We start from the raw sequence: 26,378 nt of genomic DNA, 5'->3' as shown, positions 1-26,378 counted from the left end.
AATACATCAAAATGGAAGCTCTCGAACCTATTAAGAAATTTTAGTTTAGGTTTTCCATCTGGTTGGTGTTCCGACATCCCAAATCGAGGTGGCTCTAAACTCATGTTTGTGTACCTCTCTACTTACAGAGAGAGGAGACGGGCTTCATGTTTTTAGGTCGCTGAAAAGTCGGTTGCATGCGATCCAATCAAGGACACGTTCAGGAAAGCGGCATGGTCTACTCATATAGATGACCATAGTGGTATAGTTGCATAGGAAACTACTGGAGGAAGAATCCGTCGGGCCATCTCCGGTGTCATTGACGGTACATTGTCCCAATGCCAAGCCTCCAGCACGTGATCAGTTAGCTTCCTTTGCCAAAGCGACGCTAACAACAAGATCCCTCACCGCCCGCTCCACACCGTCCACAAGGCCAAATTAAGAGATAGCCCATCACCACAGCCATGTCGCTCGCTGCCATGTTATGAAGATTGTAATACCACATATTTTATGTGTCAAATTATAGAACTCTAATATTTGTTGTTGTATTGATCTGACCGTCGTGGTGATTATATAGGAGGCACAATTAGAAAGATAAATTTGAAGTACAAAAAAGTCTCTAAATCCGGCCTAGTCTATTTCATACCTGTGCACGTACGTGCATGTATTCTAATGTTATGTTATATATGTTACGGTAATAATTTTTTACTAAATATTTGATCAAACTATACAAGGTTTGACTTTGATTATACCCAGAACGCAGGATAATTGTGAAGGGAGGGAGGATCTACAAGAGAGTTATAGATAGAGAAGTTACATACAAAGAGGAGCGCGCGAGGCACGAATAAACCTGCAAAATTGCTTGCCTCTACTGCTATGTGCGCTCCATGTGTAGTACCTCTCGAGTCTGAAGTCTCGACGTACGGACGTCGTCGTGATCACCAAGATAGCTAGATCGCCGCTATCTATCTACACGTCTCTGTCCATATCTATATGATGTATCTACCTGTACGCAGTGTACATCCCTATTTGTGTGGCTCGTATGCCACCGGCAATGATACGGCCGGTAAGATAGATTAATTACGGCTGGGAATTGACCGGCGCAGCTAGGCGGCCGCGATCGTGGTGTTCAACTGGATCGGAAATGTGGCAGCGCGAGTACGTGCATGTCTACCTGTGTGTGTACCGATCTGTATCGGCTAGTGGGGGCAGAAAGCCATGGACGGCGACGGATCCATCAGTGCGTATGTCGTTTGACATTCGAGTTCCAAAGGGTGACAGGAACCAAAAAGAATTTCTCCCAGCTCGACCCAGGACTTGCTTTTAGATTAGTCTTAGCGCATACCTGTCCGGGTGGCCTGTTTTCCGCTGTAGAATTCGGCAGCTAGACTGACTCCTGCGTCCCCCTTTTGAACTTGGCCACATGCATTAATCTATGAGCATGCATGCTGAAATGTAGGAGGAGAAGAAAGAAGAACTCCATGGAAAGTGTGTGGGTGTGAGTAGTTTCTTGCATAGACTGTTCTTATGCCTGTCCATGGAAATCTGATCGATGGTCCATGTGTCATGTTATCAATCATACCATGATACCTAACCATGTAATTCGATCAGCCATCTCCAAGTCAATGTGCTCGTCAAGTGCTAATTCTCAAGCACAGCATCAATGTGTCAATGTGGTCCGTGAGGCGCGCGCCAAATGTGCTGCAGCCATTAGTCAGCCAGTGACACTAGTAGAAAATCTCTCATCAGTACCGGTTCTAGAGGGGCTTTAGTACCGGTTGAGCAACCGGTATTAATTATCCGGCACTAAAGCCCCCCCCCCTTTCGTACCGGTTGCTTACGAACCGGTATAAAAGGGGCCTCCACGTGGGCCACCAGGAGAGCTCAGGGCTAAGGATCTTTGGTACCGGTTGGTAATACGAACCGGTACCAAAGGTTTCCCCCGCGGCAGGGAATTTGCCCAAATCTCTGCCGCGGCAGAATTGGTTTTTAGGGTTTTTGGAGGGGTTTAGGGATATCGGTTTATTTCATATCGCGTCGATGCACCAGAAACGCGTTTGGGTTTAGGTAGTACATGAAGATCAAGATGATGCATAGCAAGTTGGTGCATATAATATAACACACATGTTATTGCATAAGATCGCAAATTAAGTAGCACTATGCATGAATATCGATCTTCATGCATAGTGGTACTCTCCGAGGCGTACTCTATATATGTCTATTACATGTAGCATAGTGGTACTCTTCGAGTCAACTATATATGTAACATGTACATCTTCATTCATAGTGGAACTCTGCGAGTGGTGGTATGACGTCCCGAAGGAAAAATCCCGCCAATTCCTCGCCTATTGCTATGAAGCGGTCATCGATTGAGAGCTTGTTCCGCTTTCTTGCCAACTATAAAAGAATAAGATACAAATGAATACATGAAACAACTATTACTGAAACTCAACACAACTTATGATAACAAAACAAATTTGTGAAGATTGTTTTTGTACCTCTTTATTTCTTTCATTATTCGTTCTCTCGTTGACAATTCTGCGGATGTACTCGCAAACGAAGAATCCACAGAGATCGGTCCCCGGAGGTTGTTCGGGCATTTCTTTACAAGAATATAATTCAATCAAACAATAGTCAAGTATGATAATTAAAAGGTGTGTGGACCTAGGTAGTACTACTTACTTTCGCACGCCATCGCAGCTTCGGTGTCCATTCACGGGACGTATCTTCCTTGATGAAAGTTTGCCATACGCTGCTCGACAAAAGAAAATGCATAAAAGAGTCATCAATTAGTTCAAACCAGGAAATTAACGAAACAAACCGATAAGAATTAAAATTACCTTCTGAGCATTAAAAAACAAGACACGTATAGATCCTTTTTTTTGCTTAGTGAGCCCAAGACTTCAACTTCTCCAATTTCCAAATTGATGACGAGAAGAATAAAGTGAAACCTACGCACGTTTCAATATGTAGTGTCATATATATAAGTCATTAGTTAAAATTTTGACATACGGTGAGCAAAATATAATGTGTTATAAGACAAGTAAGACTCACTCGAAGTTGTAAGGCCAAAGTATTAGCTTTTTGTCACGTTGTCGCTTCAAAAACCTTAGCAAAGTCTGCGGTGTATCCTTGTTATAGAGGGGATTCTCTATGGTTTTAACATGCATTGTGTTCGGGTCAATGAACCCAATGTCTGTGATATCATCCCTTTTGCATTCGAGCATCTTCGATCTGCATAATATAGCGCACAAAAGATTATAATCTGCAGACAATGAACGACTTCTCAAATTAAATAAATAAATCACTTACAGACAATAGCAACCGATGATTGATTTGTCGAGGGCCCGGAGATTGTATAACTGAAAGAGTTCGGCGAAGTCAACGTTCACACAGTACTCCTGGAAGTAGTGCTCTTCCCTAACTCGCACCATGATAGTCTCGATCCCTTCCTTTGAGGCCTTAAGGTACCACGAATGCAAGTTACGCATACATGTTGGTACCTTCCTGAGATTCTCGACCAAATCTTTCCCTTGAACAAACCGATATGCTCGTTCAGCCAAGGCGTAATCGGTTGCGTCTTGTCTAGAACTTTGAACGGTCTTCCCGTCAAACACCTTGAGAGGGGCGACCGATTGAACGGGTTGTTGTCCGAGCTGGTAGACACTGTGTATCCCTTTTATCTCCCTGATACCCGATTGGACGGGTTTTGTCGCCTCGATCATCTTGTCATACGACCTTTCAATAGAACGCGCATAGTCAGATGGCGGCGATGGTACAGGGTCATATAGATTGTCAACGGTACGCACAACTTTCTCCCGATCTAGTGTCTTCTCGAAAGGTATCTCTCGGCACTTTCGGTGCAAAAATTTCTTCACCTCGGCACCGAACGGCCTCCGCGTTTTCCTCCTGGAGTTTTTTCCCAAGGTAACTTCTCGCAGGCGGCAGTTGTTTCTCCTTTCTAGCTTTCTTCCTAGGCGGCGTACCGTTCCGCTTAACGGACGCTCGTCTTACGCGGAGGATCTCGAGATGGTGGACTCACGCCGGGGTCCCTCTCGGGTAGGTGGACTTGGCTGCTCACCAGGACCGCCACCGGGAGGAGTCGATGGCATTTGCTGCTCATGTGTAGGAGTCGGTGGCCTTTGCAAAAGGACGACGTACTTCTTCGGCCATAGGGCGAAACCGTGCTTGACATCGGCCAGTGTCCTCTCATCTTCACCTCTAGGAATATCAAGCTCCACTTTTTCAAAACCCGAAACAACTTCATCCACCCCGACACGAACACAACCAGGTGGAATGGGCATATGATGGTGCATTGCTCCATCTTCACTTGGGTACACATAGCCGACCGCCACCTTAACGGACGCGGTCCCGATTAACATATGTAGCTCGCAATCTGTCTTCTCCGTGACATAATCCACGGGGTAGCTTCCTCCACATCCGTCAAGATGCGAGGAACCGAAACCGCTTCTTCGCTGAGATGGGGCAGCATCGGCTTGTGGATCCTGTAGAAACAACGGCTGATCGGGTGCCCTCCGATTTCTCTCAAGAGCCTCCACCCTAGTTAACAATTCCGTTACAATGTCGACGTCCTTCTTCTTCTTTCGCGAACGGCTTCTATAAGTGTCGGCGCTGTCCGGCCACGCTTCCTTCATGGTGAGACACTGGCGAGCTCGTACCCGTCCAACATGTTCAGTGGTTCCCGCAGCGAGTGTCAGCTCGTCATTCTCTCGATCGGGAATGTACTCTCCCTTTCGACCTTTTCAATTGCATCTACAAGCTTCGGTACAATTGCCTCAATTTTTTCCTTCCATTTTCCCTTCGCAAAGATCAACCCCGTCTTTGGGTCCAACCCTGCCCCATGAGCGAACAACCGAACTTGGACCGTTCGGGCCAGTCCCATGTCTCGTGGAGTGATTCCATGATCAATCAGTTTATTCTCAAACGCCGTCCACTTCGGAATGGCACTCTTGTAGCCACCGACCCCAAATGATGCGGAAGTTTCTTCTTTGCAGCATTTTCGGTATTTTTCTTCGATCGGGACACAAAAGTAGACGATTGCTTATACTCCTTAAATGCGGCCCGGTGATCTTTTATCTTCACTAGATTATCATCGAATACTCGGATCTTCATTCTTATATTTGTCCCATAAATTTTTCTTGAAGGTCCGGAATTGTATGGCCATCTTCTTCCATGTCCATTCCTTGACTTTATTCTTCCGGCCTTCCGTCATGTCTTCCGGTAGGCTGAACTTTGTCAGTAGCGTGTCCCAAAGAAATTTTTTCATCGTGTCGTTGACATAACTAGCACCACTCTCCGGGTTCTTCGGCTTATGCCACTCTTGAATGCTGATCGGTACATGGTCCCTAACAATAACTCCGGATTGACTTGTAAATTTGCGGCAAAACTCCTTGGGCTGCACTGGTTCACCATTATCCTTGAATGCCGTGAGGGCTAACCTGCCCTCGCCCTTTAGCACCCGCGTCGGGCCTCATTTTGATCTAACAGACTTGCTCGATGATCCGTAAGGCTAAAAGAAAAAATTATTCGTTAATAAGTGCAATACAAATAAATGAATGCATCTAGGGATGAACATATAGACTAATTGATACATAGATATACACCTCGCCGGAGTTTGTGATGGACACTTCGTTGTCTCTTCTAATTTGTTCGGACTCAAGTCCCTCGCCGAAATCATTCAGTAAAGTCTTGGAAATCGTTGTCATCTCCATCGTCGGGTTCCGGACCACGGGCACTCTCAAAGATCAATTGCTGCACCGCTTCTTCCCCTTCCTCATCTCGGACGAAGGTGTCGTCCTCCATACCTCAATGTCACTACAAAATTAAGAAAGCAATTGTATTTCATTCATCATGTAATGATCATATAACACATTGCTAGATGGATAACAATTGAAATGAAGAAAGCAAAAACCCTAACCCTAATACTTGGTGCTCCTATTTCTTGACCCTAACTCTATGTCGCGGCGGCACCGCCACGGACTCGGCACCGCTATGGACCCTAACCCTAACACTCGGCGCTATTCTCCTCTCGCTCTTCTCTCTTTTTCTCGACCCTAACCCTAACACTTGGAGCTCCTCCTCTCGCGAGCTCACAGACGGCGACAACAACGGAGAAAAAAGAGAGAACGACCTAGTAAATCAGTATTCCCCTCCCTCTCGTCTCTCACGCCGACGACGTGCGCGCCCCGCACGAGAGCGGCAGCAAAGACCCCGCTCCGGCCACCGCGCAGCTCATGTACGGCCCTCTCCTCGTCGCGTTAACCGCCGCCGAAGCCTCTCATTGAGGTTGTTGGCCTCCGGCCGACGGCGTCGCGCAGGCCGTCGGTGCCGTAGCGGCGGAGCACGAGATCCTTAATAACAGGAGAACGAGCCGCACTTATGCTTGCTTCACACGGCCGCGGAGACGACCCCCGGCCGGCTGCCGCCTACAAAAGCACGGGCTCATAGCATTCGAATCCATGCACAGCACAAACAAAGCAAGCACCAGGGAGAAGAAGAACATCATGTCCTCCAACGGCATGGGGTCCCGCCTGGCCCTGGTCATCGTCTGCTCCGTCCTCTTCTCGTTGATCGGCACGTCGGCGGCGACGGGGAAGACCGACCGGATCACGGTGTACTGGGGCCAGACCTCCAACGATCCGCAAGGCCTGCGAGAGCAAGCTCTACTCCACCGTCATCCTCTCCTTCCTCAACAACTTCGGCAGCGGCAAGTACGGGCTCAACCTCGCCGGACACTCCTGGGCCGCCGTCGGGCCGGACGTCACGTATTGCCAGTCCAAGAAGGTCCTCGTCCTGCTCGCCATCGGCGGCGGCATCGGAAAGTACTCCCTCGCCTCCAAGGCCGACGCCAAGGCCGACGCCAAGGCCGTCGCCAAGACCGGCCGGCTGCGGCTTGGCGACCGGCCGCTCGCTGGCCGGTCGTCGAGGTGAAGGGGCGGGGTGGCCTGGCCGGCGCCTACCCTCCGCACGGCAGCGCGGCATTTCGTCGAACACGCCGCAGGCGTGCGTGAGGGGAGGCCGGCACGAGCTCACCGCGCGGCAGTCGTCGCGCGTGCGCGGGCTCCTCCCGGCAAAGCGCGCGGCGGCTAGGGAGGCGACGTGAGGGAGGCGAGGTGAGGGAGGCGAGGCGAAGGAGGGAGAGGGAGGTCCTCACCTCGGTTGCCGGCGCGGGGAAAGGGTGGAGCGGCGGGCGTCGACGCGCGGCGACGACGGCGACCCGGCCTGCTGCTGCGCGCGACGGTTGCCTGCTGCTGCGGGCTACGGCGACGGCGGCGGCGCGTGGAGCTTCGGGCGATGGCGACGGCGGCGGCGCGTGGAGCTGCGGGCTACGGCGACGGCGGCGGCGCGTGGGCTCCTGTGTGCGCGCGGCGGTGTGTGCTGTTTTTTTGGCCAAGTTTGGCCACGCCTAAGTGTTATACGGTAGGAGTACCCTTTGGTACCGGTTGGTACCACCAACCGGTACGAAAAGACCTTTCGTACGGCTGGTGGTACCAACCGGCACTAAAGGGTTTTTTTTTGTTTTCTTTTTTGTTTTACTCTGTTTTCTTTTCTTTTGTCGTTTCTTTTCTATTTCTTTTTTATTTTCTGTTTTTTCTTTCTTTCTCGTTTCTTTTTCTTTTCTCTTTGTGTTTCTTTTCTTTTCTTTTTATTTTTCTATTTCTTTTCTTTTCTATTTGTTTTCTATTTCTTTTTCTATTTCCGTTTGTTTTCTTTTCTATTTCTTTTCTATATCCTTTTTTATATTTCTTTTATATTTCTTTTCTATTTATTTTGTTTTCTCGTTTCTTCTTTCTTTTCTTTTCTGTTTTTTTCTTTTCTTTTGTGTTTCTTTTCTTTTCTTTTTATTTTCTATTTCTTTTCTTTTCTATTTCTTTTCTATTTCTTTTTCTATTTCCGTTTGTTTTCTTTTCTATTTGTTTTCTATATCCTTTTTTATATTTCTTTTCTATATATTTTCTAATTCTTTTCTATATATTATCTATTTCTATTCTTTACTCTTGCCACGACGCCGTCCGCGCTGGAAACTTTCCCGCCACGTACGACGGAAAAGGCGGGGAAAGAAAGGGCGGGAATAAAATTTTATTACGATTGAACTCGAATTAAAAGTACATAGCTTAACCGAAAATTAAAGATACATGGCCAAATTCTACTCGTTGGAGTCATTCTTCGGTCATACTCCCGCCTAGCCTCGTAGTAGTCGCCACTCGTAGTCGTCGTAGTCGCCGTCATCATCGTCGGCGGCATCGGGGTCGCGGTACTCTCCGGTCGGCGGGTGAGCACGCGTGGGCTGGGACCGAGGGTAGCGCAGCGAGGGGCCACGGTAGGCCATGGCGCCCGGAGAGTCCGGCCGCGCCACCACGGCCGACGGCCGGCCTCGTTGAAGTTCGAAGGAGGCGGACCGCCCTCCTCATGCCCTGGAAAGCGCCCTCTCACGCCGATTGATGAAGAAGCTTTCCCAAGTCGGGCTGTAGTCGGGATGCCATTGGGGATTCCTCCGCTGCTCTGGCGTGAGCTCGAAGTAGTAGTGGTTCGTGATGGCCATCTCGCGCGCCACACCTAGAGGGACTGGAGGGACCGGTACGCCTCCGACGCTTAGCAACCAGCCGATCGGGACACGGTAGCCCGGCGGGCAGGGGTAGTTCGAGGCGCAAAGCGCCTCCGCCTCCCGGGGGGTTAGAGATGCGATGGAAGCCATGGGAGAGAATGATGAGGTTTGCAGATATGAGTCTAGATGTGATATGTAAATGGTGGCCAAGCCTACATATATATAGTGAAAAAATGGCGGGAAGACAAAGGCGGGAACCGGTGGAAAGCGTGGGAAGAAAATAGGCGGGAAGACGAGAGGCAAACCTTTAGTACCGGTTGGTGGGTGCAACCGGTACTAAAGCTGTCAGCGAGATAAGGACGCCCTGCTCGATGAGATAAAGTATGTAGCGCACGACGCCCGTCGGTGGGATAAGGACGCGTGGGTAACCTTTAGTACCGGTTCGTGTCTCGCAACCGGTACTAAAGCTGTCGGCGGGATAAGGACGCCCTGCTCGATGAGATAAAGTATGTAGCGCACGACGCCTGTCGGTGGGATAAGGACGCGTGGTTAACCTTTAGTACCGGTTCGTGTCCGCAACCGGTACTAAAGGCTGTCGGCGGGATAAGGACGCCCTGCTCGATGAGATAAAGTATGTAGCGCACGACGCCCTGTCGGTGGGATAAGGACGCGTGGGTAACCTTTAGTACCGGTTCGTGTCTGCAACCGGTACTAAAGCTGTCGGCAGGATAAGGACGCTCTGCCTATAAAAGGAGCATCGATACACCATGGGAAGCAGCCCAACAAGCCAACATGGATGGAGAGTTTCATCACCATGGATGGAGGAAAGGGTTGGGAAATCTCCCGTGGCGGAACTTGTCGAAGATGCCCTTGGTGCACACGCCCTATGGCATCTTCGGAAGTTCCGCCTCGGAACCATTTCCCCGCAAGCCCGTGGAAGACTCCATCTCCTCTAACAATGTTGGGGAAAGGGTTGGGAAATCACCCGTGGCGGAACTTGTCGAAGATGCCCTTGGTGCACACGCCATATGGCATCTTCGGAAGTTCCGCCTCGGAAAAATTTCCCTGCAAGCCCGTGGAAGACTCCATCTCCTCTAACAATGTTGCGGAAAGGGTTGGGAAATCTCCCGTGGCGGAACTTCTCGAATATGCCCTTGGTGCACATGCCCTATATATGGCATATTCGAAAGTTCCGCCTCGGAAAAATTTCCCTGCAAGCCCGTGACTTAACTAGTAAAACAAGCCAACCATCTCCATTGTTAATATCTTACATACAGTAACATCATTACACAAGTTATGATCCCTATATGTAGCTAGCTAGTCTTCTGAGTTTTCTTCGCCCGTTTCCCTTTCTTCTTACTGCGACGCAACCATGGACAATCTTCATTGTTTAAGATGATGCTTGGGTCAATTTTTACCTTGAAGGGTGGAATATCGTCAAACTTATTATAATCTTCCGACATGTCCGTCTTGTCCTCTACTCCCACGATGTTTCTTTTTCCTGAAAGAACTATGTGCCGCTTTGGCTCATCGTATGATGTGTCCTCTTGCCTTTCTTTTCTTTTTTTCGGTTTGCTAGACATATCCTTCACATAAAAAACCTGAGCCACTTCATCGGCTAGGACGAATGGTTCGGTGTCGTACCCTAGATTCTTGAAATCCACCTGTAGTCATTCCGTACTCGCGGGTCTACCTGTACCCCGTCTTTCGAGGTTGAACCATTTACACCGGAACAAAGGGACCTTGAAATTAGGTCCATAGTCAAGTTCCCATATCTCCTCTATGTACCCATAATATGTGACCTTGTTCCCATTGCCATCTTCTCGCATCAAAGCGGACACCACTGTTTTGGTTGGTGCTCTTTTTGTCTTGGGCGAAAGTGTAAAATGTGTTCCCATTAATCTCGTACCCTTGAAAAGTCGATATAGTAGAAGATGGTTGCTTGGCCAACAAGTACAGCTGCTCGTCATCGGTGACATTCATGAGACGTGTTTGCAACCAACCGCCGAAAGTCTTCATGTGTTCTCCATCAATCCAATCTTCACGTTGCTCCGGGTATTTAGAGCGTAAGATCTCCTTGTGTTCCTCTTTGTACGGAGCCACCAAGATGGAATTATGTAGAACTGTGTAGTGTGCGTGAGTGAAAGAATGTCCGTCCATACACGTTGCTGATTTCTTTCCTAGCGTGCCTTTTCCACGCAGTCTCCCCTCATAGCGCGATTCAGGGAACACCGATCGGCTTAAGGTCGAGAATAAAGTCAACACAAAACTCAATGACCTCCTCCGTTCCATAGCCCTTGGAGATGCTTCCTTCCGGCCTAGCACGGTTATGAACGTACTTCTTTAAGACTCCCATGAATCTCTCAAAGGGGAACATGTTGTGTAGAAATACAGGACCGAGAACGCCAATCTCTTCGACCGGGTGAACTAGGAGATGTGTCATAATATTGAAGAAGGATGGTGGGAACACCAACTCGAAGCCGACTAGACATTGGACCACATCCTTCCGTAAATTTTGTAGAGTAAGTGGATTGATCACCTTCGAGAAATTGCATTGAGGAACGCACATAGCTTCACAATGGGTACTCGAACATTTTCCGGCGAAGCCCCCTCAATGCAACCGGAAGTAATTGTGTCATAATCACGTGGCAGTCATGAGACTTTAGGTTTTGAAACTTTTTCTCCGACATGTTTATTATTCCCTTTATATTCGACGAGAAGCCGGACGGGACCTTGATGCTACTCGGGACTTCAAAAAAGATCTCCTTCTCCTCTTTGGTAAGAGCATAGCTAGCGGGACCTTGATACTTCTCCGGATTCGGGTTGTTTCCTTCGTGGATACTTTGCTGGTCCTGCCGTGCATCCGGTGTATCTTTTGTCTTCCCATACACGCCCAAGAAGTTTAGCGAGGTTCACGCAAAGATTTTTCGTCACGTGCATCACGTCGATTGCAGAGTGAACCTCTAAGAATTTCCAGTAGGGTAGCTCCCAAAATATCGACTTCTTCTTCCACATGGGTACGTATCCGTCAACATCATGCGGAACAGATTGTCCGCCGGGACCCTTTCCAAAGATCACTTTTAAATCCTTGACCATATCATATATAACTTCCCCATTAGGGCGGGTAGGCTTCGTTCGGTTATCTCGCCTCACCTCCGAAATGCTTTCCTCTCTTTCTTACGTGATGTTGTTTTGGAAGAAATCGACGATGCCCCGGTACACATTCTTGTTTCCCAAATAATTACTATCAGTCTCACCTAAACAGGTGTGTGCATGCATTGTATCCCTTGTTTGACCGCCACGAAATGTTACCAAGAGCAGGCCAATCATTGATGGTTACAAATAACAACGCTCGTAGGTTAAATTCCTTTTGTTCGTGCTCATCCCACACAGTACACCTTCGTCACGCCACAACTCTAAAAGTTCTTCAACCAATGGCCTCGGTGTACACATCAATGTCGTTGCCGGGTTGCTTCGGGCCCTGGATGAGCACTGGCATCATAATGAACTTCCGCTTCATGCACAACCAAGGAGGAAGGTTATAGATACATAGAGTCACTGGCCAGGTGCTATGACTAGAGCTCTGCTCCCCGAAAGGATTAAAGCCATCTGTACTTAGACCAAATCTTAAGTTCCTTGCGTCATCTGAAAATGACTTGAACTCTCTGTCGATTTTTCTCCACTGCGACCCGTCAGCGGGGTGTCTCAGCATCACATCTTTCTTACGGTCCTCTTTGTGCCATCGCAACAACTTGGCATGCTCTTTGTTACTGGAACAAACGTTTCAACCGTGGTATTATAGGAGCATACCACATCACCTTCGCAGGAACCCTCTTCCCGGGGGTGGACTCACCCTCAACATCGCCGGGGTCATCTCGCTCGATCTTATACCTCAATGCACTACATACCGGGCATGCATTCAAATTCTCGTACTCCCCGCGGTAGAGGATGCGGTCATTGATGCATGCATGTATCTTCTGCACCTCTAATCCTAGAGGGCGAGACAACCTTCTTTGCTTCGTACGTGCTAGAGGGCAACATGTTCTCCCCTGGAAGCATCTTCTTTATTATTTTCAGCAACTTTTCAAATCCCTTGTCGGAAGTACCATTCTCTCGCCTTCCATCGCTAGCAATTCCAGCGTGGTACCCGGCTTTTTCCGACCATTTTCGCAATTTGGGTACAACAGTTTGTTGTGATCCTCTAACATTTTCTCCAACTTCAACCTCTCCTTTTCATTTCCGCAGTTCATCTTCGCATCAAGAATGGCCCGACCCAAATCGTCATCCGGGTCATCAAAAATCGGCTCATCGAAAATGAGCTCTTCTTCAGCTTCGTCTTCCCCCATTCTACTACCACCGTCTTCGATGAATAAGGGATAGTTGTCACTATCCTCTTCTTCTTCGTTGTCTTCCAATATAACCCCTCTTTCTCCGTGCTTGGTCCAACAATTATAGCTGGGCATGAAACCATTCTCCAGCAGGTGGACGTGAAGGGTCTTCGAGGTAGAGTAATCCTTCATATTCTTACAGGAACTACATGGACAATACATGAAACCATTTGACCGCCTGTTTGCCTCAGCCACGTTGAGAAAATAATGCATGCCAGTAATGAACTCGGGATGGCACCGGTCACCGTACATCCATTGTCGACTCATCTGCATTTTATATGTATATCAAAAATCATTAAGTACACAACATCATGGATATATGAGTGACCAACTTAATTAATATTCAAGTTCATCACATAAAACTAATTGTTTTTTATAAAAGAAGAGGGGCTCACCGAGGTGGTACCGTGCCGGCTAGGGGACGACGCTGGCGATCGACAGCGGTAAGGACGGGGATGATACTAATTAAAACCTACAAAACATACCATAATTTCAGCTCAAATTGCATATAAAAAAATAAAATCACTAAGTTAGGCATTTAATCGAACACCTTGCTTGCACTACAAAAATAGTACGAGTTAAAACTACCAAAGAACTGAGCTAAATTAGGAACGCCGGAAGGAAGGATGATATTGCTAACCCTTGGATAGATGTATGCCGTTAATCTTGTTAAAATGGTGGAGAAAAATAAAGATTATTGGAGTGTGAGAGGTGGATATTTGGAAATGTGAGAGGAGAAGTGAGAATGAGATATGCAGGGAGCTGGCGCTGCCGCGCGCTCATATAGGCACGGACCCTTTAGTACCGGTTCCTTACACGAACCGGTACTAAAGGTGCAACCCCGGCCCCACCACCGCCTGGAAATCGGGCCCAAACCCTTTAATACCGGTTCCTGTTACGAACCGGTATTAAAGGTCCATAACGAACCGGTATTGATGTCCCACGCACGGAACCGGTATTAATGCCCCCTTTAGTACCGGTTCGTAAGGGAACCGGTACTAAAGGCTTAGATGGATGAGAGGTTTTCTACTAGTGTGACCCCCGACGAGGCAACGGAGGGCATGTGCTACTGATCATGAGGATCTTTAAGCTGATGTGCATGGCTCACCTTACAGCTCCACTGCGATTGATCGACGCAGAGGCAGATCGAGCTTTCTGCGTCGTCGTCAACTTCGTTCTCTCTCGCGCGATCTGCACCTGCCGCGGTGTGTGTTGCAAGTTGCACGCGAAAGCTTTATCTCCTGAAAATGAAAACTACAATCCCCACTCACGGCGGAGACCCATCGACGACGCACCGGCGGCGTGCAATCGGCCAATGTGCATCAACAGTTGGTCCACCTGAAGATACCGTCCATGCCGGGGAGAAAGCACTTAGCTAATCGGACTGAAACTCGGTTAATTTACAGTGTATAAACGGGTTTCAGAAAGATGAGTGCACACTGGGAAAGGGACCAACACTCATAGGAAGCTAACTAGTATCCTACATCAGTTTGGTAGCTTAGCTCCATCCTCAGGTCTTCTCCTGATGATGCTTAATTAGACGCGTGATTGATCCAGCGTAAGCCTGCTGGTTAAATCGAAGCCGACAGGACGAAGAATGTGAAGGCGTCCTGAAGAAAACTACTGGCCAGAGTTGACGGCATAATCTCTCAGGCAGGCTAGCCGTAGGCAGAAGAAATCAAAACCATGAGATGTTTTGCAGGTACAAAATAGTGGAGGGCGCTATCGATGAAACATGTGAGGTTTGGCAGCTTGACATGTTTGAACAAAAGGGGCAAGGGGAACACACAAGCAAACGGTTTTAAGAACCATTTCAATACTCGTTCCTGTGGCTCCAGGCACAACTTGCTCCATGAAAAGAGGTCTATCCGCTGCCATTTGTCAACCTCCGAAGTAACAAAAGCGGTAGGGTTTTCTCTTTCTCTCCCTCACTGCTTCCTTTCTGGCACTATTTTGGTGAAGCGGCAATGTTCTTTTATGGAGCACATGTGTAACAAGGCCATTCGGTAATGGGGTTGTGGCCAGTGTGCACTTCATCAGCCTTTTAGGGTGACTGACTGTACATGCACACCCTTCCAATTGGACAGCTTTACAAAAGGGATGTAGCTTGCATTTCTTTTCAGCCGTTTTTCAGCACCTTACATTTCATACACAATGATACAAGTTGACGATGGAAAATTCACAAACAGAAAAATGATAAGACGAACTACCAAGCATCTCTGAAAACCAGATGCACTGTTGCCATACAATCTATTCGTCCGATGATTGTCCTTCGTCTGATGACAATGGCCCTAAGATGCCCTCGGAACTGAGAGACAATCCGCTCTGTGAAGAGGTAACACAGGAAGACAGCGAAAACAATTAATCAAGTGTGTGAAAAATGAAGTTACATAAATATCCTTTTTGACAGTGCAGTGTTCACAAAGTAGTTATAGCAGTACCTCAGGCTGGAATCTCAACATATCTGCCCGAGCCATTGCCTCTGCTTGAGCTATTCTCTGCCTGAATATCTGTGCCATCTCATCGGCCTAATTTGGTTCAAATAAACCAGCATGTCAGTTTGTCTGTTACAACACCTTCAGATGTACAAATAATATCTTTGTTACCTTCTCAAAAACAAGCTTGGGGTTACGAATCATGTCACCAGGTGTTGGCTCAAGCTTCTTTGTAGAAAGGCTAACCCGGCCCCTTTCACGGTCATGGCTTAGTATCATAACCTGATAACATAGAGTCCCCAGCCTTAGCTCTCGCAACAAGTATGACATAATTTGCAAGTAACAAGATGGCAATACCTTGAGGGTATCCCCTGGTTGCAGAACTGTCGAGATATCTGCAACACGGTCATGACTAATCTGGCTGACATGCAGAAGTCCATTGATTCCACCGATATCAATAAAGGCACCGTACGGCTTTAGGCTCTCCACAGTTCCCAAAACAACTGAACCAATACCAAGCTGGGCTTGGCTGTCTGCCATTGCCTTGCGATTACTGAGGACAAGTCTGGCTTGTTCCTCATCGACCTCCACGAATTTCAGAGGTATTTCTTTGTCAAGCAACTCGTCAGCAGTTGTTTTCTGATCAAGATCAAGCAACAGTGCGTGAATAAGGTAAGATCTATTCTAGAGATGGAGCAATCTAGAAATCAACCGTAGTATATCAGGAGAAATATAGAAATCGACCGTAGTATATCAGGATCAAATGGGTGAAAGACAGCCCATGCCAAACAACAAAATCGGACTCCCTCCATTCTAATGAATAAGGCATATAAATTTAGTCAAAAGAAACCAAGTTTTAACTTTGACCAATGCTTTAGACAAAAATATAAAATATATATGATACATAGGACATAGATTTGGAGCACGTGAGACCAGTGCTCTTGCTTTAAAAAAATCAGAAAATATATTTTGAAGTTTCAAAAAATTCTGGGAAAAAATGCGTATGTATCCCGCAAACGTGCAAAAAAACAACTCCAAATACTTCATATTTTGAGCTACACAAAAATGACAAAAGTGTAGATCTGAGTAGTACATTTTCAAATCGATAAAACATATCGTTTTTTTAACCAGCCCAAAATAAAAAGAAGTTTGAGTTGAGATTTTCCAGGATTGTGAGATGTATTATTCACAATTTCCAGAATTTTTTATAACTTGCAAATAAATTTTTTATATGGCAGGAGCACTGAAGCTTGAGAGCCAAAAGCACTTTCCGCGATACTAAATAAATATCAATAGATTCACCATAAAAAAAATCATAATGTTTTTATTTAATATTATAGATGTTGATTTTTTTCTGTATATTTGGTCAAACTTACTAAGATTTGACTTTTGACAAAATTTATATGTCTTAATTAATTGACACGGAGGTAGTATGATGTAACCAAGCTTTTTAGTAGGATTGGGAACGGACCGATGACACTTGTGAAAATGGAACAAATGCCTTAAGGCCCTCCACGAGAGCCACCACACCTCCTTTGTTGCCACCAATTACCTGCAGGGCAACATTGCAAATTTAACACACAAATAAAGCTGTGGAAACTAAAGCAACACTGTAAATTCGCCTGATAAAACTTAAAACAGTAACACCGTATCTCAGGGGGCATCAGACATACATACAAAGTACTAACATAAGACATGTGGGCATGACAAGAATAACAGGACTTGCAGAAACAACAATGGCAGAAAACAGGAAAGCAGTTCAGATAAGCTATCCAATGCCATGTCGTTAGCAAATGCTGGTCTAAACTTCACAAGTCTCTTAGCAGTATCAGACATCAGAAACCTATCTAAATCTAGCAATCAAATGACCACATGAATTGTCATGACCGTGTTGCAGATATCTCAACAGTTCTGCAGTTTATCTAATGAACTCATAAGCTATCAAAGTTAATAACAGTACAGATACAGGATTATCGACTGAGGTTATGTTCAAAGTGATTATATACCACAAATACCCACTGAACTGACATGCATTTTCTAAAGAAAAATTGCCGATTGCCAGGCAGACATTCAAAATGGCAAAGCATGATTTGACCAACAGAAACAAAGGGCAAGAGGATGAATGCTTAACAAATAGTATTTATTTCGATGTTCAACTGCAGAAAGTTATTCATGGATTAGCAACAAACGGTAAGAACACAGAAATATGTGTTTCTGCAAGTATTTTACTCACTTTACCGGTGATAACAACATCTTCTGCCTGAAGCTGCCTACACCTTTCCCAAGCAAGGTCTTGTTGAATTGATTGTAAGCTAAGAATCAAAGTTTCATCATTGGGGTTCTCATCGATTATCATGAACTGCTCCACTAAACCCGGCCGGATGCCTGCCTCTTCAATATGGTCAATATCAAGAAGGCATGCCTCCTCTATAGGCAAGAAAGCAGTAGCCTTTGATTGGATGTCAATAAATGCGCCATTTGAAGTAGTCATGAATACTGTTCCTTTAATCTGTAGTCATCACAAGCATGTAAACACTCTTTAGATGCTAAGAACAGTGAAATACGAAATTTTCTCAAGATAATTAAGAGATTTATACTAGGAGCGCCACTATACCCAAAAAGAAGTAGTTGCACAAATAATAGACAGGATAATACATGTCAAAAGGAGATAACAGGACAATCATTTGAGCATATAAAAAAAAGGAGAGGCGCAAATCCAGCAGCTAAGAAAACTGTGTTTTGTATGTCCATGTGCATCTTTCACAAGCAATATATGCAAAGCTGATTGTTGACTGTAAATGTGGTAATTTAATAAATAACTGGGCCTGCAACATTCAATAGCATGCAGCAGTTTGGCAGTAACTGGAAATATTGTTGAGTTTACAGTTAACAGAACTGGCTGTTTTTCAGAGTTACTCCAAGGTTTTGTGAACTCGGGATTTAGCAACATTTGATGTAAGAGCCTGACTTCAGAGTTACTCCAAGGTTCTGCCAACTCAGGGTTTAGCAACATATATGCATTTGATGTAAGAGCCTGACTTTACTACTACAGAAAGCAATGAACAAAAAATAGAGAATTGAACATCCTAGAATACATAATACCACTGTCCATTAGTAACAGGTCGGAAATGGGAAACTAGCACAACCAGCCTATTCCAACAGAGAATTGAACATCCTATTTTTCCCTAGGTGAGTAACATTTTACAGAAAACATGAGAAATAAAACACAGCAAAAGTTAGCGCAAAATGGAACGTGTGAAGCCACTAGAATATGACACATTTTTCTGTACTAAACAATGAAATCTGGGCGGTCTAAACGTGCTATAAAAAAGGAATGTAGCAATTATAAGCACTACAATAACCTACTTTTGCAATCCCCTCACTAGTGATATCCAATTGAGTTCCACATCAAACGAGCGAGCAAAAACAACAAGAGAGGGGTGGGGGGAGTACGAGTGAGCCGATTTCGGTGTCGACGTCGGTGGTCTCGACGGCGGACTCGAGGTCCTCGGGGGAGAAGGCGATGCCCTCCATGGGCGCGGTGCGGCAGCGCTCGGAGGCCTCGTCGAAGAGCGTGCGCATCCGCTCCCGCTCCTTGTCGTCCTTGCTCATCACGTACGTCCCGCAGACCAGCGCGGACGGCCTCAGTGACGCTCCGGGGCGGCGCGACGCGCCGGAGAGCGGCGGGCACGCGAGCCCCGCGACGTGCTGGACCAAGGACGCCATTCTCTTCTTCTGCCTCTGCTTCTGAGTGAGGAACGGGCAGAGGGGGCGGTGGCTGTGTTATCCGGTGGGCGTGGGATTTTAGGATAGGAGATGATTGGTTTTGGGCCAGGCCGTCAAACTAGGCTGCAACTCTGGATTCGACCATGCCTACTGGGTCAAAAGGGAAAAAAATGGTACCCAATTATATCCTCTACAAGTTCTCAAAAAAAAAATTTATCATCTACATTTATTTGTTTTAAAAGGTCGTCTCGAACAAAACCATAGCATGAATGGCTTAAGTTCTTCGAGATTGTTGTAGTAGTACAACATGTGAAAGTTGGCATTTTTTTTTTTTGCAAAAAAGGATATTAACATTAAGAGAAACATTAAACAGTACAAAGCATCTCAATAAAAAAAGAAAAATTGCAACTAAATCCTTGAGATGTCCAAACTGTGTCTTCAAAGTTGGCATTCGGGTTTGAGTTCATCGTTACTGTCCAAAGTATAACAAGAGTGTGTGTTGTATGTTGGCCTATAATGCATCGTTGCAATGGTTTTGTTTTATCAAGAAAAATCTCCTTTTGTACACATGTCTCTGTAACTATGGCTGGCCATCCTTTGGGCCGGACCTAGCAAAGCGTGGTGCAGAAGGCCCAGCCATCGAGCCTTCGGACATGGGCCAAACCTCTTTCGTATTTCATAGAAAACCTGAATCCCGGGGATACCACTAGCTAGAGGCCAACCTCTTCGCGAAATATCCTCCCGCGTTTTGTACGACAGCTCAACACGTGTCACAATTTCACGACGAGCGAATCCCGCGCGCCCGCGACCGAGTACGCCCCGCGACCGAGTACACCCGGCCGATCAAGTACGCCCCGCCCAACGAGCGAGTACGCCCCGCGCGTACGCCCCGCGTAACATGCACGACCGCGGCCAAACAAAGCTAGCGAAGGAGGACATGCTAGATCAATTCACGCGTGCGCGTACGTGCCCCCCTGCGCCATCACGTTGCATGCATGCATTGATCTCTAATAAGAAAACAAGTCAAAAACAATACTAGTAAGTATAAGTACCAATATACTAAAGACACGAGTACAGTTGCGTGAAAAGCACGAGTACAGTTGTACATAACACACGAGTACAGTTGAACACACAGACGAGTACAAATACAGTTACGCATGCAAGCAGGTACAGTTGCGCACACGAGCAGGTACAGTCACGCACAACACACGAGTACAGTTGAACTCACGAGTCCGGCTGTGCATAACCGAACTGAAACCAAAAACCGAACCGAAAAAAACCTAACTATAACCATATTATAGTTTTTTCCTGTTTTAAGTTAGGTTACAGTTAGCAAAATAGCGAAACAGTTAATTCAGTTAAAAACCAAAATAATTTAGTTAAACCGAATGAAACCGAATTGCCTAGCTGGCGAACACTTTTTCTCTCCTATCCAGCAAAACTTCGCATTCTACGTTTACATAAGATTTGAATTTAAGTTTACATAGTGAAGAAATTCCAGTGTGATGGTACAGACGTGTATGTTTGATTCGATTTGGGCACACGTTGTCAATTCGACTATCAACCTTAGCTACATTTCTGTTTTGGCCGCATTGTTTTTTATTTTTGTGTCTTGCTCTTGCGAAACATTCCGTTTAATCATAAAAATAAAAATAAATATGAAATATATGTCCATAAAATTTATGTGCTATTCAACAATTCACGTCAACTTTGGTTAATTTAGTTATTACCGAAACCGAACCGATATTTTATGGTTATTACCGAAACCGTACCATATTTTTATACGAAACCGTATTTACCGAAGTATTGAAACCGTATTAACTAAAAAACCAGTATAACCGAACCGAATTAACCAAATTAACCGAACGCGCAGTCGGACTCACGAGCGAGTACAAGCAGTCACGCACACGAGCAGGTACAAACGCGTATACGAGCAGGTACAGTCGTGAACACGAGCAAGTACATGTACAGAAGTACAGTGGCGGACATGAGCAGGTACAGTCCCGCACACGGGTAAGTACAGTTAGCGAGTAAAGGAAAAAAATTGCACCAAATACACTAAAAACAGAAATACTTATCAGTTGAAACACGAGTACAGTTAGGTACACAGAACAGGTACAATCATAATATTATTGGAAGTACGAAAAAAAGTATCTCCAAACCTATCAACATGGGATCTAGTTTTGAAGATCTCGACGCGAGGATCTCAAAAGTGAAAACGGTTCACAATTTGGACTTACGGTTCTCAAGATATTTTATTTTGAAAAAACGAATCTAGAAGAAAAAAGGAAAAACGACACAACCCGCCTTCTCTCCCCCCATCTCCACCTTGCTTCCTCTTGCGACACGTGGCGAGCAGGGAGACCACTTCCCATGGATTTTCTGGCACCACAGCACGCCACTTGTCGCGTGCGGAGCGAGTTGTCTTCCCTTCGCTAAGGTCGGCCTTTTTTAGAGTTTTCGGAATTCCGACGTGGCTAATCTTGATTGTCGGGCTCAACTTCGAGGCTTAGATATGGCCCATGATTTTTGGGCCAGGCCGAGCTGCCCATGCTCAAGTAAAACTGGAATCAGAAAATTGTAACCCCTAAAAAAAACATATTCGAATAAAATTTGACCACAAAAATACGTGCTATATGTGCAACCTCTAAGAAAAGGTAAATCTAGGGTGTAAATAGTGTAAAATTTTATTTATCTAAATCTATACTATTCACTGTAGAGTTTATCTTTTTTTATTTCTGCATATGTAGATGGATTTTTGAACTGAATCATTTTAGAGTTGTAGAAACAGGCCGCGGATGTGTTATATATAAGTTTTAGTTTTTTTTGTTATTTCTACTTTACTTATGAATTACGTGAGCTGCTGATCATATGATCTCACCTATGGAGGCGTCCTATACAAGTCTCCCCGTGGACCATGGTCTTTACTGCGTGGAGCCGTGGATGCCGTAGCTGACTCTACCCGGCAGGTCCACATATATCGTTTTTATATGGAAAAAGGATGCGACGTTTCCTGCCTCCGGGCGGACAGCGCGCGACGCGTCCTGCATCGTGGCAAATAACAAACCTATGGTTATTCTTGTCTTTTTTTCGATAAAGGACGTTTTCATTACTTTAGAAAAAGTATTAAATCCGACCTCTGCATAACATGATGTACACAGCCGCAGTCACATATAGTATCATATCATTACATAAAAAATTGAAACACTGAAAACAAAGAGAACGCCTATAGCGCAGAAGGCTCTATATTACGTTGTCATCCATGTTCAGAAAAAATAACCTTTGCAACATCCTCCAATCGTGTATATACCTCCATAAAGAGGTCACGGTTCTCTATACATTGAAGCAAAGACCACGAACGGAGCAAAGCGTTGGACCGGTAGATAACCTACAAACATGAAGAGTTAATATCATGGAAAATCTTGTCATGTTTACATAGTCATAGCGATCAAATAATGGCGATCGCCCCACCCGAATAAAAAATTTGAACCTACGCTCCACCCCATTGAGCCAACTACCAAAAAGGGTGGGTATAAGGTAGAACCTATTTGGGTTATTGACCATATAGATCTCGCAAATTGACACTCCAAGAAAAGGTGGTTGATAGTCTCATCATGAAGATAAAAAACACGCCTTTTACTATCTTGCGAATTACGCTTAACAAGATTGTCCTTAGTAAGAATTACCCCCCTACGAAGATACCAAACAAAGACCTTCCTCTTCAATGGAATCTTCATAGACCAGATTTTTGTATTCTTAAAAACTGGCGTATCGGATTGGATCAACGCATTATACATAGAATCAACAGAGAATTTACTGCTCTCATTTAGATTCCATCGAACCACATCAGACCCGTGCGACAACCGGACCCTCTCAAGTCGTTGAAGCAAGGTATTCCAGGCCACAAGCCTGGAACCTATGAGGTCACGTCTGAAAGCCATTTCCAATGGTGAATTTTGCATGACCATTGCCAGGGTATCAGATTTGTGGCGTACAATACTATATAAAGCTGGATAATGTTCCCGAAGAGTGGTGTTTCCTAACCACTTGTCTTCCCAGAACCTTATCTGAGATCCATTCTTAATTGAGAAAGATGTATATGGGAAGAAGAATTTCTTAGTCGCCATAAGACCGGTCCAAAAGTGTGAGTCACCAGGTTTCTATATCACCTGGGACAAAGCCTTTGAGCCTGCATACTTTTTTTTGAGAATTGTTTGCCATATACCTTCTACTGAAAGAAGCTTGAATAACCATTTTCCAAGTAGGGCTCGATTCTTGATCTCGAGATCATGAATTCCAAGTCCTCCCTGGTCTCTTGGTCGGCAAACCACATTCCATTTAGCCAGTCGGTATTTTTTCTCACTATCTCCTTGCCAAAAGAATCTAGATCGGAAATAATCCAACCGTCGCAATACTTCTTTAGGCAACTGGAAGAAGGAAATCATATACAATACCATATTACTTAGTACCGAGTTAATGAGAACCAACCTCCCACCTAAAGATAGTAATTTTCCTTTCCAACTTGATAAACGCTTCTGAAGTCTTTCCTTGACATGTTTCCATTCAGCTAAAGTGAGCTGCCGATAATGAATCGGAATGCCTAGGTAGCTGATAGGAAACTGACCAATCTCGCAGCCAAAAAGTTCAGCATACAAAGAGGCCTCATCGTGGACTTCGCCGAAACAAAACAATTCACTTTTATGGAAGTTTATTTTTAGACCTGATAGCGTGTAACTCACACGTTCGTTGGGAACCCCAAGAGGAAGGTATGATGCGCACAGCAGCAAATTTTCCCTCAGAAAGAAACCAAGGTTTATCGAACCAGGAGGAGCCAAGAAGCACGTTGAAGGTTGATGGCGGCGGGATGTAGTGCGGCGCAACACCAGAGATTCCGGCGCCAACGTGGAACCTGCACAACACAACCACAGTACTTTGCCCCAACAAAATAGTGAGGTTGTCAATCTCACCGGCTTGATGTAACAAAGGATTAACCGTATTGTGTGGAAGATGATTGTTTGCGAGAAAACAGTAAAGAACAATTGCGATGAGATTGTATGCGATGTAAAGAATAGGACCGGGGTCCACAGCTCACTAGAGGTGTCTTGCCCATAAGATAAAAGCATGTTGGGTGAACAAATTACGATCGGGCAATTGACAAATAGAGAGGGCATAACAATGCACATACATGATATGATAAGTATTGTGAGATTTAATTGGGCATTACGACAAAGTACATAGACCGCTATCCAAGCATGCATCTATGCCTAAAAAGTCCACCTTCAGAGTTATCATCCGAACCCCTTCCAAGTATTAAGTTGCAAAACAATAGAAAATTGCATTAAGTATGTTGCGTAATGTAATCAATAACTACATCCTCGGACATAGCATCAATGTTTTATCCCTAGTGGCAACAAGCACATCCACAACCTTAGAACTTTCGTCACATCGTCCTGCATTTAATGGAGGCATGAACCCACTATCGAGCATAAATACTCCCTCTTGGAGTTAAGAGCAAAAACTTGGCCGCAGCCTCTACTAATAACGAGAGCATGCAAGATCATAAACAACACATAGGTAATAGATTGATAATTAACATAACATAGTATTCTCTATCCATCGGATCCCGACAAACACAACATATAGTATTACAGATAGATGATCTTGATCATGTTAGGCAGCTCACAAGATCCAACAATGAGCACATAAGGAGAAGACAACCATCTAGCTACTGCTATGGACCCATAGTCCAGGGGTGAACTACTCACTCATCACTCCGGAGGCGACCATGGCGGTGAAGAGTCCTCCGGGAGATGAATCCCTCTCCGGCAGGGTGCCGGAGGCGATCTCCTGAATCCCCCGAGATGGGATTGGCGGCGGCGGCGCCTCGGCAAGGTTTTCCGCATCGTGGCTCTCGGCACCGGGGGTTTCGCGACGGAGGCTTTAAGTAGGCGGAAGGGCAGGTCAAGGGCGCGTCACGAGGGCCCACACCACAGGCCGGCGCGGCCGTGGCCTCGGGCCGCGCCGCCCGGTGTCCGGCCACCTCGTGGCCCCACTTCGTCTATCCCTCGGTCTTCCGGAAGCTTCGTGCAAAAATAGGACCCCGGGCGTTGATTTCGTCCAATTCCGAGAATATTTCTTTACTAGGATTTCCGAAACCAAAAACAACGAAAACAAAGAATCGGCTCTTCGGCATCTTGTTAATAGGTTAGTGCCGGAAAATGCATAAATACGACATATAATGTGTATAAAACATGTAGATATCATCAATAATGTAGCATGGAACATAACAAATTATCGATACGTCGGAGACGTATCAGCATCCCTAAGCTTAGTTCTCGCTCGTCCCGAAGCGTGTAAACGATAACAAAGATAATTTCTGAAGTGGCATGCCATCATAACCTTGATCATACTATTGTAAGCATATGTAATGAATGCAGCGATCAAAACAATGGTAATGACATGAGTAAACAAATGAATCATAAAGCAAAGACTTTTCATGAATAGTACTTCAAGACAAGCATCAATAAGTCTTGCATAAGAGTTAACTCATAAAGCAATAAATCAAAGTGAAGGTATTAAAGCAACACAAAGGAAGATTAAGTTTCAGCGGTTGTTTTCAACTTATAACATGTATATCTCATGGATAGTGTCAATGTAAAGTAATATAACAAGTGCAATATGCAAGTATGTAGGAATCAATGCACAGTTCACACAAGTGTTTGCTTCTTGAGGTGGAGAGAGATAGGTGAACCGACTCAACATAAAAGTAAAAGAAAGGTCCTTCAAAGAGGAAAGCATCGATTGCTATATTTGTGCTAGAGCTTTGGTTTTGAAAACATGAAACAATTTTGTCAACGGTAGTAATAAAGCATATGAGTTATGTAAATTATATCTTACAAGTTGCAAGCCTCATGCATAGTATACTAATAGTGCCCGCACCTTGTCCTAATTAGCTTGGATTAACACAGTATTATCATTGCATAGCATATGTTTCAACCAAGTGTCACAAAGGGGTACCTCTATGCCGCCTCGTACAAAGGTCTAAGGAGAAAGCTCGCATTTGGATTTCTCGCTTTTGATTATTCTCAACTTAGACATCCATACCGGGACAACATAGACAACAGATAATGGACTCCTCTTTAATGCATAAGCATGTAGCAACAATTAGTGTTCTCATATGAGATTGAGGATATATGTCCAAAACTCGAAACTTCCACCATGATTCATGGCTTCGTTAGCGGCCCAATGTTCTTCTCTAACGATGATGCATACTCAAACCATTTG

At 45.4% G+C, this 26,378-nt stretch overlaps 1 protein-coding gene across 1 annotated transcript; it reads right to left on the bottom strand.

The window, feature by feature from the left end:
- Positions 1 to 15,021: 15,021 nt before the first annotated feature.
- On the bottom strand, positions 15,022 to 19,109 carry LOC124681749 (30S ribosomal protein S1, chloroplastic-like). Its single transcript, XM_047216577.1, has 7 exons — positions 18,822 to 19,109; positions 17,602 to 17,877; positions 16,840 to 16,920; positions 15,726 to 16,007; positions 15,540 to 15,650; positions 15,375 to 15,461; positions 15,022 to 15,258 (listed from the first exon to the last, which is right to left on the bottom strand). Exons 1-7 carry the CDS (start codon positions 19,092 to 19,094, stop codon positions 15,184 to 15,186), a joined length of 1,185 nt encoding a protein of 394 aa, XP_047072533.1. The 5' UTR covers positions 19,095 to 19,109; the 3' UTR covers positions 15,022 to 15,183.
- Between the last annotated feature and the right edge of the window lie 7,269 nt (positions 19,110 to 26,378).

This window comes from Lolium rigidum, unplaced genomic scaffold (assembly GCF_022539505.1).
Source record: "Lolium rigidum isolate FL_2022 unplaced genomic scaffold, APGP_CSIRO_Lrig_0.1 contig_54914_1, whole genome shotgun sequence".
NCBI lineage: Eukaryota > Viridiplantae > Streptophyta > Magnoliopsida > Poales > Poaceae > Lolium > Lolium rigidum.
This window is presented reverse-complemented; position numbering and strand designations above follow the sequence as displayed.

What these genes read in the sequence shown, in the direction of transcription:
- LOC124681749 (XM_047216577.1), bottom strand. Translation starts at nt 19,094, where the DNA reads ATGGCGTCCTTGGTCCAGCACGTCGCGGGGCTCGCGTGCCCGCCGCTC. An exon ending in CATTTTCACAAGTGTCATCG is followed by an intron (nt 16,008 to 16,839) that starts GTCCGTTCCCAA and finishes GATCTTGATCAG; the next exon opens with AAAACAACTGCTGACGAGTT. An exon ending in AACCAGGGGATACCCTCAAG is followed by an intron (nt 15,651 to 15,725) that starts GTATTGCCATCT and finishes CTATGTTATCAG; the next exon opens with GTTATGATACTAAGCCATGA.